The 19,548-nt window shown below is 43.8% G+C and overlaps 3 protein-coding genes across 7 annotated transcripts in view; 1 reads left to right on the forward strand and 2 right to left on the reverse strand.

Annotated features, from left to right (window-relative positions):
• Window positions 1-1,435, reverse strand: part of Wdr27 (WD repeat domain 27) — a 144,796-nt gene extending 143,361 nt beyond the window's left edge. For all 3 annotated transcript variants that reach the window (XR_015734715.1, XM_087896115.1, XM_087896122.1), the window contains exon 1: window positions 1,230-1,435. Coding sequence is in view for 2 of the 3 variants with exons in the window: in XM_087896115.1 (XP_087752241.1) it covers window positions 1,230-1,435 (206 nt within the window). In the remaining variant the exon portion in view is untranslated. The remainder of the gene's footprint in view (window positions 1-1,229) is intronic.
• A 20-nt stretch (window positions 1,436-1,455) lies between these two features.
• On the forward strand, window positions 1,456-4,060 carry C1H6orf120 (chromosome 1 C6orf120 homolog). Of its 2 annotated transcripts, none has more exons than XM_048421508.3 (2): window positions 1,456-1,590; window positions 1,822-4,060. In XM_048421508.3, exon 2 carries the CDS (start codon window positions 1,868-1,870, stop codon window positions 2,423-2,425), a length of 558 nt encoding a protein of 185 aa, XP_048277465.1. In that variant the 5' UTR covers window positions 1,456-1,590; window positions 1,822-1,867; the 3' UTR covers window positions 2,426-4,060. The 2 variants fall into 2 exon arrangements, with proteins under 2 accessions (XP_048277465.1, XP_048277457.1); XM_048421500.3 differs by having other exon boundaries at window positions 1,462-1,590; window positions 1,758-4,060.
• Phf10 (PHD finger protein 10) lies at window positions 3,182-18,749 on the reverse strand. Of its 2 annotated transcripts, none has more exons than XM_085687077.2 (12): window positions 18,465-18,749; window positions 16,979-17,085; window positions 14,336-14,466; window positions 13,666-13,743; window positions 12,813-12,946; window positions 12,569-12,718; window positions 11,882-11,991; window positions 10,493-10,646; window positions 8,570-8,725; window positions 4,737-4,845; window positions 4,306-4,494; window positions 3,182-3,360 (listed from the first exon to the last, which is right to left on the reverse strand). In XM_085687077.2, the coding sequence occupies exons 1-12, from the start codon at window positions 18,732-18,734 to the stop codon at window positions 3,275-3,277; spliced, it is 1,674 nt and encodes a 557-aa protein (XP_085543203.2). In that variant the 5' UTR covers window positions 18,735-18,749; the 3' UTR covers window positions 3,182-3,274. The 2 variants fall into 2 exon arrangements, with proteins under 2 accessions (XP_085543203.2, XP_085543201.2); XM_085687075.2 differs by having other exon boundaries at window positions 13,666-13,749.
• Window positions 18,750-19,548: the final 799 nt, after the last annotated feature.

Raw genomic sequence — 19,548 nt, forward strand, 5'->3', positions numbered from 1 at the left:
GAGTGACCGGGAGAAGTAGTTTTTATAGGAAGAAACCACACAGCCCAGTAATCCGAAAAGGGGGGCAGGGAGGATGTCACAGAAAACTCTGAAAATTCCAGTGATGATTATAAGGGGGCAACTCCCTGCCTCTCAAGATCATTCTCAAGGTCGTAATCAGCTAGTTCCTATACCAATGATAATTACTAGGGGGTGATAATTACTAGGGGGAATCTCTGTTTCTCAAGATTACTCTCAAGATTACAATCTACCTTTATCTTCAGCTAGTTCCTGAAACCCTGAAATTGGTTAATCCTAGATTTCTGATTCTTCTCTTCCTGCTAGATTTTTGGCTCTGTTTTCCTGCTAGGGGGATCTGGATCTATCCAGGTCTTTCAGGCCTACTATACAAAGTACCATTTTTAAGCCTACTAATTTTGAACTTTGTGCCACCATAGAATATTACATAATGTTCTTGTTTGAATGCCCCACCACCACAGCGTTTCTATGTTGAACTCTCTCATCCACCGTGATGGTCTTAAGGCTCAGCGGGGAGATAGGTGATCTGGTAGTGAGGGTGGCACCCCCTGGAGGAGCTTTGCTGCGCTTGTAAAAGCGTCCCAAGAACTACTTGCCTTTCCAGTACTGAAGCCAACCATTTATAAACTAGGGAGACTCTCCAAACCGTAAATATGGTCTGAAGAAGGGGTAGGGGATGACAAGTATTTGTTTCTGACACTCGGTTAAGTCTGTGGTGTGGGGCTGGAGAGATGGCTCGGAGGTCAAGAGTACTGGCTGCTCTTCCAGAGGTCCTGAGATCAACTCCCAGCAAACATGTGGTGGCTCACAGCCATCTGTGATGAGGTCTGGCGCCCTCTTCTGCTGTGCAGGTGTACATACTGACAGAACAATGTATGCATAATAAATAGATTAAACAAACACACAAAGTCTACAGTGTGTTATATAAACTGGAACGGACTCAGAAAAAAAAATTTCTTACTAATAGTTCTCACGCGGAAATACAAAATTTTCCTTCTGCCGTGGTTTAAGACGAATCCAAAAGCTTCTCTCCCAGTGCTGCCTGCACTCCCGAGGGCTGCAGTCTCCCGGGCTCAGCGAGCACCCTCTGGCGGCCGCGCAGACTGGCCGACGGCTTGGCGCGTGCGCAGGCCGGGCTGGCTCGCGTCCCCGCCCCCATCCCCGCCCCACGCGCGGCCCGCGGGAGAGGAGGCTGAGCGGCGCCATCGTACCGGAGTGGGCTCTCGGGCCGTCCCCTCGCAGGAGCCTGTCGCCGGAAGACGTCGCGGACACAGGTGCTAACGACACGCCGCGGCCTCTGGCCTCCTCCCCCGCCGTCTCCAGAGCTGGCCGCTAGCGTCTTCGCATCACTATGGTTACGAGAAAGCGGACCCTTGACGCTACGCGCCTCCTTTCTACTCTCGCGAGAGCGTGGCATTGCCTCAGTTCCGGTCCGTAGTTCTGAGTCCGTTCCCGAAAGTCCTCGCTTCCGGCGTACCACACTTCCGGGCACGGCTTTTCTTCCGCCTGCTGGGGCGAGTTCCAGGTTGAGGCCGGATGCTGCGGGTGCTGCGTGGCCTGCGGGGCGTGGCGGTGAGTCCGGGGTCGGCAACCCCGCTCTTCTCCAGACACCTGCGCCCCCAGGGCCCTGTCCTACCGCCCCTCTCTTCCCACCCCGCCTCCTTCTCCCCTTTCTGCCATTCCCTACTCTTTACCCCTTCTCTCCACCCCCTTCCCCACTCTCGGTGCCCGGGACCCAGTTGCACGCATCTTGGTCGCCTGGACGAGCACCCCCGGTCAAGCCTGTCACCCGTGCCTTCTCAGCACAGCGGCTGCAGATGAGGGAGTCCCCGAGTTGAGTGTCTCGGCGATGGCTACTCCCTGGAGGTGCGCCCTGTTGATGATCCTGGCGTCCCAGGTGGTGACCCTGGTAAAATGCTTGGAAGACGACGACGTCCCGGAGGAGTGGCTCCTTCTGCACGTGGTCCAAGGCCAGATAGGAGCCGGGAATTACAGCTACTTGCGGTTGAACCACGAGGGTAAAATTATTCTCAGGATGCAGAGCCTCAGAGGGGATGCGGACCTGTACGTGTCCGACACCACTCTGCATCCAAGCTTTGACGACTATGAGCTGCAGTCGGTCACTTGCGGTCAGGATGTGGTCTCTATACCGGCGCACTTCCAGCGCCCGGTGGGGATAGGAATTTATGGACACCCCTCACACCATGAAAGCGACTTTGAAATGAGGGTGTACTCGGACAGAACTGTGGATCAGTACCCATTTGGAGAGGCTGCCTATTCTGCTGACCCCACAGGAGCCAGTCAGAACCAAGCTTATGCTCCAGAGGAGGCAGCCCAAGAAGAGGAATCGGTCCTCTGGACGATATTGATTAGCATTTTGAAATTGGTGCTTGAAATTCTCTTCTGAACCTTTATTTGCACGGATCGATTGGTTTGCCGCGGACCTTGTTACTTGACCTGGTGAAATTCTGGTTACTTTTTCTAGACTAGGATGGAAAAATAAAGCCATACAGTTTTGTTACCTCAGTTTACTCCCCAAGCAGGAAAAGCAGCAAGCACAATATATTATAGATTAAAATTCCTACAAAAGGAGTCTGCTCAATAAAATGTTTAAATACATTTTGGTTAGTCAGGTGAGTAAAATGATCCCAGCAGTAACAGGCTGTATAAATCAGATTAAACTTTTGTGCTAGTGCAGATGAAATTAAAAGGCTGTAGAATTTATTCTATAGACATTCTAAATGAAGTCCGGCACTTGGAGCTTTAATGAGGTCCAAAAGCCAGGTCGGAACTGCGATGACAACCTCTGTGCACAGGAGGGATAGGGTACCTGATACTCAAGGCAAGCTTTCCTAGCAGGCAAGCATCTGCAAACTGTGGCTGTGCCAGCCTGATGCCTGTCACGGATCCAGTTGGACCAGGTCTTGGGCTGACAGGAATAACCTTGTACTACCTACACAGGTCAGGACAGTCATAGCAGACGGTAACTTTGACTCAAGAAATATTTCAAATTAAGTTGATACATTTTTCTGCTGATCTCTGGAAAAAGACAGCACTAAAGAGACTAAAATCTGGGGAAATGAGCCATTTCTCTGGACTTTCTTTCAAGGGTAGGAGTTGCTAATGATGAAATAAATCAACTTGAAGATGTTTAAGGTCATAGTTAATTTCAAAAAAAGTTCTTTATTGGCATAAAAATGAAAGTGTAAATAAATTGGCACCAAATATCCCAAACATGAGGGCCAAAAACCTATTTTTAGCCCTCTTTGCTGTTTTTTCCCCTTCTGCCCACTTTCCTGGGTGTTGGGGGAGCTCGCTGACAACAGTCACAAATCCAGCGACCTAGGAGAAAAATTGTTAGTTAATATGGAGTGGAATTTTATTTTTATAGGACTGAGTACAAACCACCTAAACTCATTCCTGGGACTTTTCAGTGGGGGAGGGAGTGCTGAGCTCCTTAAACCAAGGAAGAAAACAAAAACAGCCCTAATCAATGTGACCAATGCAGTGTAGGATCTAGTGCACAGAGGGCACAAAACAATCATTTGTACCTTTAAAAAGATACATTGTAATCCTTCCTAAAATTCAGATACCTTTGTGCTTTTAAAACCTCAGCTGCACATTTCCTAATGTAGAACCTGTCAATGAGTCTGCCTTCTGTGACCTCTTCTCCTCTATCCTAATGGCTCTCTCCATGGCACTTCAAAGCCAGCACCTCTACCACACACTTGAGCTGAATTACTACAGAACCTTAAGATGATATTCAAGTTGCTTACTTCTAAAGGAATTCCAGGAAACTTATAGAGTACTATACAGTGTTAACTATGCAACTAAGTTCTTAAAATTGCACAATTATCTGTATAATATTTCAACAGAATTACTGTGATTTACTATTTGATTCTGTGTCCATCCTAAAATTATCGGAAATTGTCATGCTGCCTCCTTTATAGAAAGATGTCTTAGTATATAAAAGCATAACAGCCACTCTGTTAAGTTTCTAAATAGATGACCTTTAAAAATAAAATCAAAGCATTGGAACAAACTAGTTGTTACTTTAGCAATTTTAGTAGAAAACACCAGCTCATTCTATCCCCAGACAATACTTCCAGACCTGACCTAAGCACTCTGCTATTTCAGTTCTTCCTTGGTTGCACTAAGGATGGAAGTCAAGTAGCTGTGACATGGACAGTAACGACTTGATCATAATTGGAACATTTATGCAGCCTTAAAAAAATGCTGGGAGATCTTCAACACACAAGATAATGGGCTTTTTTTTTTCATCTTTACCTGATGGAATAGCACCAAGGCCCACACAAAAAGTATGATAACCTCTGTCACACACATCACAGAACATCATTTCTTCTTCGTGGTGGGGCTGTCCACATATAATGCATGTCTTACATTCCATACACTGCCATGGGTAGGTCTTAATCATAGAAACAAGCTCCATGGTCATATCCAAGCAAGAAGGGTGGCCTAAATCAAAACCAACATTAATAGCATTTCACTATAAAACTTTTAACTTAAAGCATATAAAATATTAGTTCCCGAGAATGGCTGTCATGATTACTATCACCATAAACATCAAAATCAAGGCACAGGACACATGGGTCCATTTGTTGGTTCCTTGGTGGATGCCTGGCTGACAACTATGAACCCTAGTTTCTGAGGCGACACGCAAGGGGAGGTTAGAATCTTAAGGAGACATCTCTACTTACCACTGTTATCACACTGGGAGCAGTGTATAAGTGATTCAGCCTTTCCTTTCTTGTTGGACTCCTTACCCTTCAGACAAATTCCACATAGAGCATTTGGAATGACCTTTGGCTGGAAGGGTAGAAGAGGGCTATAAATTCATGCCAGAAGAACTCACTATGGTTTCAAAAGGGATTCTGTTATTACCTTTACTTTTGGTAATTTGATAATGAGAACCTTATAACTGGAAATAAGATGGATCAGAACATAAAACCCCCTACCTATGGAAGCCTAGACTGTGCTCCATAAGACAGCATAAACTTGTGTTGCCTGGATGTGGCTCTGTGCTCCCTACACACAAAGCATCAGCTATATAAAGACCAGGAAGGAAAAATGAAATAGGATGTCAAATGCCACTAATAACTGGTAAAGAAAATCCATGTGCCAAATGACCACACATAAAAGCTAAGCCAAAGTTTTAAGCAACTTAAATATTCACTTTATTACAAAGTCTGGTATTTTTCCAGAGATATAAAGCTGAACCTAAAAAGAAAAATCTAAGTTAAAAAAGCCAATATTTTAACATTTTAATTGAAAGATTTCTCATTCATACACTGTTGTGCATAAATGTCTTTAGAAATCTGAGTTGTATGCAAATCCTTGTTCCATGTACAAAAAGTTAGGAGAGCAGCACTCACTGTGACATGGAAGGTATAGAAAGTGCTTTCAGACAAGGGAAAGTTGGGCTCAAGGAAATATACAGAGCACATTTTGAGTATTATCTTTCAGATTAAAGACATACACATTATTAGAGCTTTAAACGTGTAGGATAAAGAATAAGGGGTTTCCTAAACCTAAAATGCCAGGGCAGGGAAGTGCTCTCTGAGTATCATAAGCCTGACCTCCACAGACGGTGTTCGCTGTGCTACATACAGGTGTGCATCAGTAAATGGTAAAGGGGGAGGGACAAGAATGATAACAGGGTAACAGTCTAACACAGCCAAATACATTGTTTCTTTTCTAAGTTACTGAACCACAGACATCTAAACTCAAACTTTCATAAAGCAGTATCACTTTAAATGCTCCACTGCCACTTGTATATCTTGTCAGACCTAAATAATTAGTTTTTACTTTTAATATTTTCTTGGCAAAAGATGACAGAGGCATTCAAAAACAATTTTTGGCTTATTTATTTTTTAAAAAGTCAACCTTATACATAAATATGATAAAAACAATATCTAAACAATCACAAATGTCTCTACAAAATAATAAATACCATGGAGTTAAACACATATATAAAATGTCCCCAGTGTCTACGCTCCATCTCCTCTGTGTTCTATACCCTGCTCTCCCAGCACTGACAGCAGTTAGTTACTTTGCTGTCCTTGCTTCATCCTAAGTACATGGTTTCACTGCGTCCAGGAACTCAGGAAAAAAATACTGAATCTTAACTGCCATAATATGCGGCAGAACTTTCAACAACCTGTACTAAATGTAAAAGATAAACTTACTGAACACTTAAGAGTTCAGTTAGACACTGGCATAGTAAGTACTCTGATTTCTTTCACTAAAGTCAGGGAAGAAACTACACAATATTCAATTGTGAAAAGAGAATTCCTCATAGGAGACTCTTACAAAGCAACTCAAAAAGAATAAAACACAAATCTAGTTAGTTATTCACATTCTAGAGCAATTCAAGTTCTACAGTCACTAAAATACATGTAATGCCTACAAGAGGGACACTAAGAAAATTCAGGGTTTACCTTTAAAATTATACATAATGTTTTGTTAAACCATTTAAAAAAATTTTTCTTACCCAATAATCTTCATCTTGTTGAAAAGAAAAATATGGGAAAAGACAGAAAGAATGGGAGCAGGGAAGAAGGATGAAGAAAGGTGACAGATGGAGGAGGGGCAGCAACCGAAGAGGGAGAGGGGCAGCGCTGCAGGGCTGTCCACGGTGATGCTACAGGTCAGCACCCAGGCTCTAACAGGCCAGAGAGCCTGCGTCCACGGCCTCACAGACAGTCTAAAGACCAGCACTGAGGGGAGGGGAAGGTGCAAAGTCCCTTGAAGAACATGGGGAAAGGTCCTCTGACCCTTATGAGACCCTCTGATCTCTTTCAAACAACTGCAACGACCTTTAGTTCTCTTCAGCCGACAGCCCTCAGCATCTCAAATAAAAGGCTCATGTATACTTCTCTTGTTGAAAAATAGCAAAGTAAGTTGAAACTTTCATGGTAGCACTAACATAGTATAGATTTTAATTATGTGTATGTAGGCCTGAAGCCTAACAATTACACTTTAATTTCAGGTTAATGTAACCTAAGTAATACTGTCCTACAAGTTAAGGGCAAGCACTAGTCCATCTTATTAAATCACATACATGATCGTGTGTTTGTGTGTATCTATGTCTGAGTGTCAGCTTGAAGTACCCTAATATTTAGGCACATCTTGGCTCATTAATACTTTTCATAGAGAGGTTAACTTTTAATAATCATGTTCACATTAATATATAATATCTATATATTGACTGTTCCTATCTTTGAAATACCTGAAACATTTTTAGTTACTAAAAATGTTTACAGATTATAAAATGTTCATTTTGTATATGCAGCTCCCTTGAGTACTATTAACTAAGATTAATCTATATGATTCATTCACTAGATCAGTGATGATATGGATAGTTCTTCATTTGTAGCCTGTACTGGATGTCTGTTTCAATATTCTCTATTTTACAATGCAGCCCTGGGCAGCTGCCACTCCCACTGGCATCTGTGAGACAGTGGCACAGACTGGCTCCTGCAGGCTGTTTCTAAAATGTAATCTTTGGAGTTTGTTTGGTTTCAATTATTAAGCAGTAACTGAAATCTTTAGTTTACAAAGCATAGATAAGCTATACATGTATAAAAAAAAATACAATCTGCTAGCCATACACAAAAGCATGTGGTTTTAAGTGGATCAAATATGGGCACTTCTAATAGCTTATGGAACATTATACTTACTAGTGTACTGTCAGAAAGTGTTCTGGTGAGGCTGAGGAAAATGACTCACAGCTCACTTCTGCTTTTTTTCTGTGCCACATGCTATAGTTACAATGCTAACACACGTCTAGTCCAGTACACCCAAGACCAGAACTGTATGCTGAGCATCGCCGTCCACGTCACACAGCTGACCACTGAGTCCACTCCTCCTACGCTCACACCTCTGCACCACTACAGCTGCTCCCCCTCACCCAACCTTCTGAAGGAGAGGTAGACAGAAAAGAAACACTAAAAACACTTCTGATCCTCTAGGACCTTACTCAGAATAATTAGATCCACAAACTAGGCTTTAGTCCTTGTCGACCATGGCACCCCAGCTATCTGCCAAAGGTTCCACAAAAGCATGATGTAAGTAACAGGCTTCACGGTTGTCTATCCCAAACCTGGCAGAATTTGTCAACTGGACCAACAGTCCTCAAAGCCCAGATCTTCTCAGTGAAGGCACTACAGAAACCCCACCTGACGAGGGTGCAGCTCCACTGCCACTTCACAGCTCACCAAGCTCAGCTTTACCAACAGCTCAGATAGTTAACATTCTAGACAATTATGCCCTGTCCTCAAAAAAAAAGTCAAGTTCTGCCTTGAAACAATGTTTTAAAAACTCATAATCTCCTGGCTATTACTTAAAAAGGGATGAAGACCTAAAATTTGTTTATATACAGGAAACAGAAGCCATATGATGACCGAGAGTGACAAGAAAGCCACCAGGGAAGGAAAGCAGTGGGCGGGTGCACAGCACAAGGAGGGAGCGAGCTCAGCTCCTCAGCTCAGAGCTAACGGAAGAGGCTGAGTCAGGGGCTTTTTTCTTCTACCTTGTACCCAGGAACTGACTTGGACAGTACAGAGCGTTTGGAGCCATCTTTTCTTGGAGTGGCCACTTTGTCTTTTGATTTCTGTCTTCCCTGGAAGGCATCCTCCTGGCTGTCTGGGGGGCTGTCTCCTTCAGACACATTGCCTGAGGAGCTGTCCTGTAGAAGTAAGAACAAAGGTTCCTTGGAATTAAGACCAAGTTGAGTCTCAGGTTTTTGTTTTGTTTTGTTTGTTTCAAAACAGAGTTTCACTGTGTAGACCAGGCTGGCCTTGAACTGTCTAGCCTCCTGTGCCTGCTGGGATTAAAGGTGTGGGCCACCACCACCCATCAAGGCCACGTTATTTCTATTAGCAAGTATCCTAGTCAACTGTTTTCTGATTTAAGTCAACAAAAATGGAGTTACTGACTTCAACTACTATATTATACAGCTTCAATATTTTTCATGCCACAGGATGCACTGTGTATTTATATTTATAAAATACTTACTTCTCCTCTGAGTGACAGAAGTCACTATGAAAGTCCTTCAAATACATCACCATGTTCACCCTGTAAAGATGCAAGGCCATGTCCCTACCTACAACAGTATGACATATTTTATTTGTTCAAAGGCTAAGACCTCAGTATCAGTTCATTTAACTCATTTTACAATTTAAAGTTTTATACCAACTTTATATTCACATATACACGTGAAAACTGAAGGGAAATGAAGCTGCCATAACCACCTGATAAGCGCCCGCAATGACTGAGCACTGCTGACGTCTCCTTTCTGGTTTCTCGGTGCACTGACGTTCTGCAGAAGCCCAGGCTCTCATGCATACTCTAGATCCTCAGAATGTGCTTTCATTCTGACAGTGTAATCCACAAAATTGGATTATACTGCATGTGTGTGTACATGTGACCACGCTGTATGCATCAGTGTATACATGACCACTGTGTAGACACAGTCACATACAGACTGTATGCACATGGATCACATATGTGCTAATGTGCTTTTGTCTTGTTGGTAAAATACCACATGCATTTTCTCATATTCTTCTGTGTAAATGTATCACCACTGTAGATAAAAATGTATTTCTAAATTCCATAACACTAAAATCAGCTTTTTTCCATTTTTTCAAATTTTGCTAGTATCTAATGAAGTCCTTGGAATCAATTGTTAGCAAATTTTCCAGGTCAAAATCTGTGAAAACAAAATCTGGTTATACTGTTAAAGTGCTTTCCTCCAATATGAGATTAATTTACATTCCTCGGAACGGTGTGATAAAACTGGGTTTGTCATTCTTAACCTCCACAGTTCCTTTCCAGTATAGGACTTGGATAAGACCTTGTTTCACATAATACATAAGATTAAGTATGTGTCAGAAGCTGTTGTAGACAAAGAAATACAATGTTCAATGATGGCACATATTTGGGTTGGCTGCAATGTGAATAAAGTCACAGCCCTAAACCGCCTTAGGGCAAACTGCTTTTCTCCCACTAAGTATTCTGCATAACAAAAAGCATGGAGAAAAACAAAATACACAATACAACATATCAGTAAGCTAATGTTTTCCTACAGAAGCCTCAGTAAGCAAAAGGAGCAATGTGCTGGCCCAGCCCAAGAAACACACATTTCTCTACAGCAGAAGATCAGAATATTTTGTTTAGAATTTTAATCTATATAAGTAGCAAGATGCATATAAGAATATTAATGTTCTATAAAACTGCCTATCTTCCTCAAAATAGAAGGTTTTCAATACAAAACATGCCTAAAAGAGCAATGCACAACCTGCTTACATCAACAGACAGTAAATATTCATGGTGAAAATGTAGAAATACATGCACTTGTCCTGTTCAAACAGTATGGTAAGAGAGTTCAACCTAACAACCAGGAGAACAGTCAGCAAGTAACCAAAGGGCACCCCCTGCTAAGGTGCAGTCCTACCGAGGTGCCTTTACTTTTCCGCTTCTCATCTCCCCGACCATCTTCGCCATCATCTGAGTCACCATCACTATCTAGTGCCGGGAGTTCTGGGTCCAGGGGCGGCTCATACAGGGCTGTGTTTAATGGTAAGTACCGGAGCTCATCTGGTGAGTACCTAAATTTAAAAAGATCGCTTTCATTTTTCCTTTCATGTTAAATAAGTACAAAAAAAAAAAAAAAAAAAAGCTGTGAAATTAACCTTAAGCTTCTCACTTACAAATACTTGACAAAAATGCAGAGGGAGAAGTTTTTCATTTTGGTCATCAGGTAGGAATAAGTAATAAATTGTAGAAATCTGCACATTTTTTCTCAACCAATCATGCAGTTGATCCTATCTAAACATGCTGTCTTTCCCTTTACCCTCAAAACAAGAAAAAGTAATAAATAAGTGAATAATGTCTAACATGTCAGCCCCGTCAACCACCTCACGGCCGTGCTCACACAGCCCGCCCGGGTTGTGCCACTGTCTGCTCTGCTTCCTTACAGTCAGGAGCATCTCCCTCACGACTGACAGGATGACTAAACAATTTCATGAAGTGCACAGTATTTAACAATTGAGGTAAAAACTAGCAAAGTTGTTAATAGCAATTACTTAAAACATTTTGTGAAGCACACAATCCAACGTGTACAGGTCCCTAATCTGGCAGCACACAGCCCTCCTGGTCTCAAGAGAGCTGGCTACTCCACCAAGACAGAACAAAGAGAGTGGCACAACACCACCAGATTTTTAGTAACTTCCAGATTAAAAAGAAAAAAAAATTCAGTTAAAATTTTGCACAGTTTAGACTATGGGACAGCAAGTGCAGTCCTTGCTCTGCAGGACACAAGGTAGTCTGCTGGAACAAAGCAGCAGTCTTTAAATTCTGGTTACGTTTAGGATGGAAACAGGAAACAAGCGTGCTTAGAGGAAGGCGTGTCTATGCCTGCCCTGCACTGGCTCTGCTCCTTCTAGGTCATCTTATTACTGTCCAGTCACACACTCCACTCTGCCCCGCATTTGTGAGCACCATGTAAGTGAAGACTGCAGAGGAATCTGAAGCCGAACCTACCTGAGACTCTGATTTCAAAAAAAGCTTCCCAATAATACCAAACTACTGGGCTATGTGCCATACTCTGAGTACCAAAGAGCTACAGGACCTCAGGTACTTGTGTGTGACAAATCCAGTCAGGACAGGAAGAGCCATGGGCACTCCAGACTTCATCAGCAGATCTTCCATTTCAGATAGAATGGTGTTCTTTACACGGAACCCGAGATAAATGCAGACACAAATCCTACGCATTTTAGTGGCACTGATAAACATAAATTTTTAGGAGGCTCTGAAACCAAATATAACTAAAAATACTGAATACCTCTTATAATACTCCTGGAACTGTCCGGGGATGAGCGCCACTGGGTAAGAACTGACCTTTGTCCGGTCTGTGGGCAGCACTTTGTACTTTCCTTGAGGCACTTGGATAACCTGTGTTAACATCAAGAAACATGAAAACTGATCCCAGCCTGGGAGCCATGTGTTCACTACATCTATGTCCCTGTCCCACAGACAATCTAGCAATTTAAGTGACACCACCAGCCACCTCAGGGATGACTGGGCTTTCTGGCTGTCATGCACCAGGCACACAGACTCTGAGGAAAGGTGGTGTGTCTGGCTCACCACGCTCTTTCACAGAGCTGGAAACCTCTCTATAACTCAACTGCTTATTCCATGAATTGTGGGGACACTGGTCTAATGTCACAGGGCTCTCATCAAAATCAGAGAAAAGCACAGTACGCTGCTCTTACCACTCTTGGGACATAGGAATTATGATACATAGCTATTGTTAGTCTTGCTCAGTAAATTCTCAATCATTAAGCAAAGAGATTTCGGGAGGAGGGAGGAAAAGAGGGCAGGCAAACAGCCTCACTCAGTACGTCATTAACAATGGTATCTTAACACAGCCAGCACCATACTAATAAATGGTAATAATCACAAAGAAGCGATGGCCATTCTGCAGTAACAAACAAGGAGCCCCGGGTGCGACTGAACTGGGTCACCCTACATGCGTCTGTAAGTCAAAATACGCTCTTCTCTCTTCCATGCGTTCCCGGTTCAAGTTGCTGTTGAATTCTGCTGCTTTCTTGGCAGCTTTCTTAATGTACTCAGGCACTTTGCTGGCTTCGACTTTCTGAGTATTCTGTTGTTGCATTTGCTGAAGAAAGACACTACAGTTAGAAATCATAATTTTATAAAAATATTGTTTTCCCACTCCCTAAAACAGATGTCAGTGACTTCAAATGACTTACAGAATACTCTTTATAATGGTCTGTAATTCTCTGTCGTTCCTTTTCTTGTAGAATAACAGAATATTCAGCATGTTTAGCTGGATATTCTTTAATCATTAAATCAATCACTTCATCACTGCGCAATGCTGTTAAGCCTATTTTAGAACACCCCCCAAAAAGTAAAGAAAATATTTTAAGGCCAAGTCGACACAGGTACTGTTTCAAAACTAGTTTCTCTTTCAAACTATTCTACATTAAAAAAAAAATCACAATAATCAGAGCAAAATTACTCTTTATAATAAAATCAAGCAATCAAAACTAAAGGTTACCTTGTAAAGAGAATGAAAGCAATTTTTCAACCAAATTGGGTTTCTTTTAAATTTTATGTAAATTATAAGAATATACTTAGAAATAATTATGAAATGATATAATTATAATGTATAAAATGGTATAATTCACTAATACAAGGATATATAAAAGAATTATTTCTCAATATATATTTCCTAGTCTCCAAATCTATATCAGAAATACAATCAATCACACTTCACACTCGACAGTCTACATGGCTACGTAACTTTCACAATGTGCAGCATCAGATTCTGCCCACTGTTGTGATAAATTTAACACTGAAAATTTGACAAAATCTTTTAAAAAGTAAGGATCTACAGGTTCAATCCCCAGCACTACAGAAAGATAAAGGGCTACACTTAGATACAAACATGAATTTTATTCATTTTAAAAATAATTTAAAATGAAGTCAACAAGTTAGCATTTAAATAATCTATTTTGTTAACTTTGTAAACACTTTAGATTACGTGACATTTGTCCAGCGTCAGCTTCAATGCCCAGCACAAAGGACACACCAGCTGATTACCTAGTGTACACTGTGTCTCCGTAATGACGTTTAATTCTCTCAGGTAGAGTTTCTCCTTGTGAGATAAATCTCGTCGCTCTAAATCTCCAAAATTGGAACAAAAAGAGTGTTAAAAACTAAAACTATACATCTGAAAACTTTTAAAAATTTAAAAAACTATTTTTGAATACATTTCTTACTGCATATTCTAAGTATCATTAATATTGAGGTAACCACCCCAAAAAATTCTTTAAAATTATAGACATAAACATTGAAAAACTGAAACTAGAATAAGCCAAAGTAAAGCATGCAAAACTACATCAGGGCATTTAATCATGCACGGCCCCTACAGTCCAGGTCTGGCTTAGCGCTAACTATCCTTGAGATCAGAACAACAGTAACAATCAAAACCTTGGCTATAAAGTGAATTTTTTTTTCAAAATTAATCTCAAGTATTTAGGTATGGTGGCACACACCTATAATCTCAGTACTTCTCTGCCCTTAACTTGGTGGTACTATATACCACTAACTGTAGAGTCTGAGGTGCTGAGTGATATGTAAATTGAATTCAGCAAGTGTACTTGCTTTTTAAGTATATAAAATAGAAATCATTCATACTCAAGACTGGAATGAACGCCATGTCTTGTCAGAAGTCAGATGTCACCAGTCATACACACCAAGTCTGAAATACCTGGATATTTCCGCTTGAAGGAGGTCACACCCAAATATTCGCTGACTTGCTCCTGAAGCATATAGTACTCTCCTGTCTCATCAGGTGGCCATTTGTACTCTATTAAGTTTTCTGCTGGGTAGTAACTAAAGCTGAGACATAAACACATATTATGCCTTACATGTAGCATTAATTACATTTTAATCATATTTATAATTCAAATGATTTTCAAAATAATTTGAAGGATTGAAATTTATATTACTGCTATATTTACCAAGAAAATTACAAATTATTAAAAAATAGTGATACAAAACTTCACGTTAAAAAGTTCACTGAAAGTGGCAAGAACCTGAGGCTAGAAAGAAGGCTCAGTTGTTAAGAGCACTCGTGGCTCTTGCAGAAAACGAGGTCCAGTTCCTAGTAGCACATCAGGCAGCCCACAGCCACCTAGGACTCCAATTCCAGGAGATCTCGTATGATCTTCTGGTCTCTGCAGGTACACACACATGTGCATGCACACATCAATAAGAACACAAGACCCTTAACACATGTGTATGCACACATAAAGGCACATCAAGAAGGACACAAGACTCCTAACACATGTGCATGCACACATCAATAAGAACACAAAACTTCGAACCTCCAGGCCAAAGCCTAACTTGTAGAGACCAAAGCATGGCAGCAACACCTCTCCAGGTTTTTTATTTAATATTAACTACAATTACTTCATGCATATCAACTTAGAAACTTCTGATCCTTGTCTATTGCTGAGTAAGTCACAAACAACTGAGAAAACAGAATCCCAAGGACCTCTTTCTAAGTGAGCTGAACAATAAGCTATAATTTCTTTCTTATGCTCTACAAACCCAGTAGTAAAATCCAGAGCTCTTTTGGAAGTTCCAGTGTACCACATAAAACTGCCATCCTGAATTTCAAGGGGTACAGTGACTGTCTCCATCTGGATCCCCAACTTATTAGAGGCAGGAGTACAACAGTCCAACAGTGTTTTATTGCATTTATTCTTGTTTTTAAGATTTATTTATCATGTGCACAGTCTTCTGTCTCCATTTATGTCTGAAGGCCAGAAGAGGACACTGTATCTCATTACAGATGGTTGTGAGTCACCATGTGGGTGCTGGGAATTGAACTCGAGTCCTCTGGAAGAGGAGCCTGTGCTCTTGACCTCTGAGCCATCTCTCCAGCTCCTGCATTTATTCTTTTAAAAAACAGCTTTCCATTTCTTTTTTGCTGTTATGGGGCTTCTCTATGTATTCTGCATATTAATTCCTTTATCAGCTATATGGCTCCCAAGTTTTCTGGCATCCCATGCCTCTTTTCCCCTACAGTTGACAATGTCCATTTCCCCCCTTTTTAGATTTTGATGTTGTCTAAGTTGTCTGTTAGGTAACTTTTGTCTTTATCATTATCTCTAACATCTGCTGCTAACTCAGGGTTTTCTAGGTAGTTTTTATATTCAGGAATTTTATTCATTCTGAGCTACTTTTTGATGTGAATATAACAGGAGATGAGGTTCCTTCTATAACTGTTTAGTGCTTATATTGTTTTCTAGCAACAGGTTTGGGAACAGTGTCTCATGGTGCATGGCTGCATCTCAGCATGCTGAGCTTGAGACCAGCCTCATCTGCACAGTGAGTTCCAGGACAGCCAGAGCTACCTAGTAAGACCCTGTCTTGAAAAAAAAAAAAGAAAAGAAAAGAAACGAAGAAAAAAAATGGACAAAGAAATAAAACAGATGTTTCTCCAAAAATACAAATCAAATAATCAAAAAGCACCTAAGAAGATATTCAACAAATATCCTAGCCATAACATAGATAACATCAAACAAGCAAAAACCAAAAATAATGTTGCAAAGTTATGAAGAAATCAGAAGTTTTGTGTATTGTTGGTGGGCATACAGAATGGAGCGACTGCTGTGAAAATGTAAGGAGGGTCCTCGAAAACACAGAATTACCACGTGACACGACTTCCTACTACTAGCTAGACACCACGTTGTTGAAAACGGATTCTGAATGCCACTGTGCACATGGATTACCCCAGCCTATAGATGAATAAACAAAATGTAGTGATAAACGTAAGGGAATATCATTCAGACTTAAGGACACTCTGACATGAACTCCAACACTGATGACCCGTGAAGACATTATGCTAATAGATAAGCCAGATACCACAGAGCAAGTACTGTATGGCTCACACTTGGGAGCTGGAAGCTAGAGGGGAGGAACAGAAGCTGCAGGGTTGCGCCATCTGAGTTCCTTTAGTTTTGGAGAGGGAATGGAATTAATGCCACTGAACTATGCACTTCAACAGTGTTACAATACTGAGCGTCATGGACCGAATTTACCATAATTTTTTAAATAGCTCTCAGTAACAAGATCTACTTTGGTGTTATATGACCTTTTTTTCCTTAAGATTTGGAGCTTTATATTTTTTGCTTTGTGTGTATGTGTGTGTGTCACGCGCGCACGCTCATCCATGCAGGCCAGAATGGGATATCAGATCCTCTGGAGCCCACAGGCCACTCTAGTAAACAAACTCTAGTCCTCTGAAAGGGCGTCGAGCACCCCAACTGCTGGACCACCTCTGCAGCCCATAAATATAACTTTTAACAACTGCTCCTGCTGTCGGGGGTGGCAGGGGCCGTACCTGAGGTCCTGACTTGAAGTCTCACAGCTTCTGGAGCTGTCTCCTGAGCCCATTCGCCTCCTTTTAGATGGATGGGTCCCATCATTTGAATTATCTTCATTATCATCCTGTACATTGAAATAAATCAAAAAATAATTAATAGAAAATAAAAGAACTAGTTGAAAAACAAATGATTATCTTTTCAGTTTGCCTAAGACTCAAGGAGAGAAAGCATATTTCTAACTAGTGTCTTGAGAAAACTTAATTTCCTACAATAATTAAAAGGACAAAGACTGTTGTAAGCAAGAAGTGGAATAAAACTAAAAGCTGACCTTCAATTCAAACAAGATAAAAATTTCAAATACAATTTTTAAAATATATTCTGCTTTCACTTTCTTACCAACTGGGTGGGTGTACACCGCTCTAAAATGAAAGCAAGCCTTCCTATTTGAGCTGGGGACAAAACATGTATCAACAACTTCTACAGCATCCTCTGACTTACAACTGATCCACAGGAGGATATTCTAATTAGCTACTTCGGATACACAGGACTGAACACAGGTTACCAAGTCTAACTCCCATCCATCTAAAAGGAGGCGAATGGGCTCCAGAGATGGCTTGGGGAAGTTGTGAGACTTGAAGATCTCAGGTACAGCTACCGAGGTTCCGCCTATCTGTGCTGGAGTTCTCTTTCTTACACTGTAGACATTCAGCACATTGTGATATGCTCATCCATGATAAATGTTGTTTGCCTATTTCATTAAGGGGATGAGTAATCAAAAGTTGTAAAACAATTTATTTACATATTACTTGAGGCTTAAAGTTCTATTTTTCTAAGGTAATGTAGCTCCTAACACTACTACTCTTACTATATATTAAAATAAAAACCTTCAAGACAGAATAGAGGCAGCACAGGTCACCATGCCAAGTACCTATTTTATGTGTGAACATTTTAAGCACCCTTTTTATATGTCAACAATTTCCTTTAGTTAAAAACGATTCATTTGAAAAGAAACAAAAACGGAAGTTGACACTGAGAAGTTTACAAGCAAAAGGTGGGAACTGCGAGGTCTACTTTCGTTACGGGTCCTCTCAGCGGCACGACCGAGGTTCGGGCCGAGCTACCGGAGAGGGGCACCGACAAGCAGCCGGGAGGCCCCGCGGGAAGGACCGGGGCACGTGGCTCCGGCCCCGGACAGAGGTCCTCGCCACCTAGGCTGGGAAGGTCCGCCACCCCGGGACACCGAGCGCGGGTCCTGCTCCACGTCGTCCGGACCGAGCTCCGCGAAGGCCGCAACTTTTCCGAGTGTCCCAGGATGCCCCGGCTTCGCCCCAATCCCCGTCTTCTCCGGCCCCCGCTATTCCCGGACAGCTTCCCACCCCGCCGGTCGCTCCTAGGTCCGCGCCCACCGTGAGCCGCACTTGTTGCTCCCCCGACCCTCCGCTCCCCCGCCGGGCCCGGCGCGGCCCGGCCCACCGCTGCCGTTGGGCAGCGCGCTCCGCTCACCTTCGGGGACTGTGCTCCGGGGGAGGCCGGGTCGCTGTCGCACCGCCGCGGGGACAGCGCCGCCCCGGGTCCGGAAGCTGCCATCAGCCCCAGCGCCCCGCGCCGCCGCCGGCGCCGCCGCCGGCGCTTAGTCCCGGCCGCCGCCGCTGCCGCCGCCGCCGCCGCCGTCGCGCGGGCCGCCCGGCGCCCCGGCCCCGCCCCCTCCGCCCGCCCGCCCGGGGGCCGGCCCCTGCCGCCGCGCGCCCCGCGGCCCGCCAGCGCCACCGCCATGGCCGCCAGCGCGCCGCCTGCCGAGCCCCGCACGCCGCTCACGTCAGCCGGCCGCAGCTGCGCGTCCGCCGGCCTCCGCCGGGCCCGCCGCCCGGCCGCCCTCGCCCGGCGCGCCGCACGGCCCGAGCCCCGCTGACCCGCCGCTGCCGCTGCCCCGGCCCCACCCGGCTTCCCGGCCGCCCGGCTCGCCGCCCCTTCCCTGCGCCCCCGGCCCGGCCCTTCGCGTCAGCCGCGGCTCCGCGCCGCCCCGCCCCGCCGCGGTCCCGCCCCCTCCCCTCCTCCGCCGCGCGTCAGCCGGGGGTCCCCAGCCCGCGGCGCCTTCCCCTTTCCCACCTGGGTCCCCAGCTCCTCCCCTCCAAGAGCCCCCGCCACGTGGTGTCCTACTAGCCCCGCCACCCGGTCCCCAGCCCCTCCCCTCAGTCGGGGGTCCGCGTACCCGAGGGGCTCTTCCCTCCTCCACTGGGGTCCATGCTCCCTCTTATAAAGGCAGCACGGGTCTCCCCATCTCCGCAGCCAGTAGGGTCAGCCCCGCCTCCTCCCCCCCCCGTTGGGACCCTCTCTCCTGCAACGCTCTTTCCCCACCCATCAATATTCTTCCCGCCCCTCCACCCCACCTCTTCACCACTCTGCACGTCCCAGGGTCCCCAAGAGCCCTTGGCTCCTTTGTTTTACATCTGCCTCGGCTGCGACCTTGGCACGGTGGCCGTCGTGGCCACTGGAAAAGTCAAGAGTGGCTCTCTAGCTGAGCGGGACCCACACAGCCCAGAACATGGTGGAGGTCCCCAAGACCATAGGATGAGACTGGCAGAGCCCG

Source organism: Myodes glareolus, chromosome 1 (genome assembly GCF_982192425.1).
Source record: "Myodes glareolus chromosome 1, mMyoGla1.1, whole genome shotgun sequence".
NCBI lineage: Eukaryota > Metazoa > Chordata > Mammalia > Rodentia > Cricetidae > Myodes > Myodes glareolus.

Excerpts from the sequence above, each read along its gene's own strand:
- C1H6orf120 (XM_048421508.3), top strand. The coding sequence starts at position 1,868 with ATGGCTACTCCCTGGAGGTGCGCCCTGTTGATGATCCTGGCGTCCCAG.
- Phf10 (XM_085687075.2), bottom strand. The coding sequence starts at position 18,734 with ATGGCGGTGGCGCTGGCGGGCCGCGGGGCGCGCGGCGGCAGGGGCCGG. Across the intron at positions 17,086-18,464 it reads CCGGAGCACAGTCCCCGAAG|GATGATAATGAAGATAATTC; the intron begins GTGAGCGGAGCG and ends TTCAATGTACAG. Across the intron at positions 12,947-13,665 it reads GGAGACACAGTGTACACTAG|GCTTAACAGCATTGCGCAGT; the intron begins GTAATCAGCTGG and ends GTTCTAAAATAG.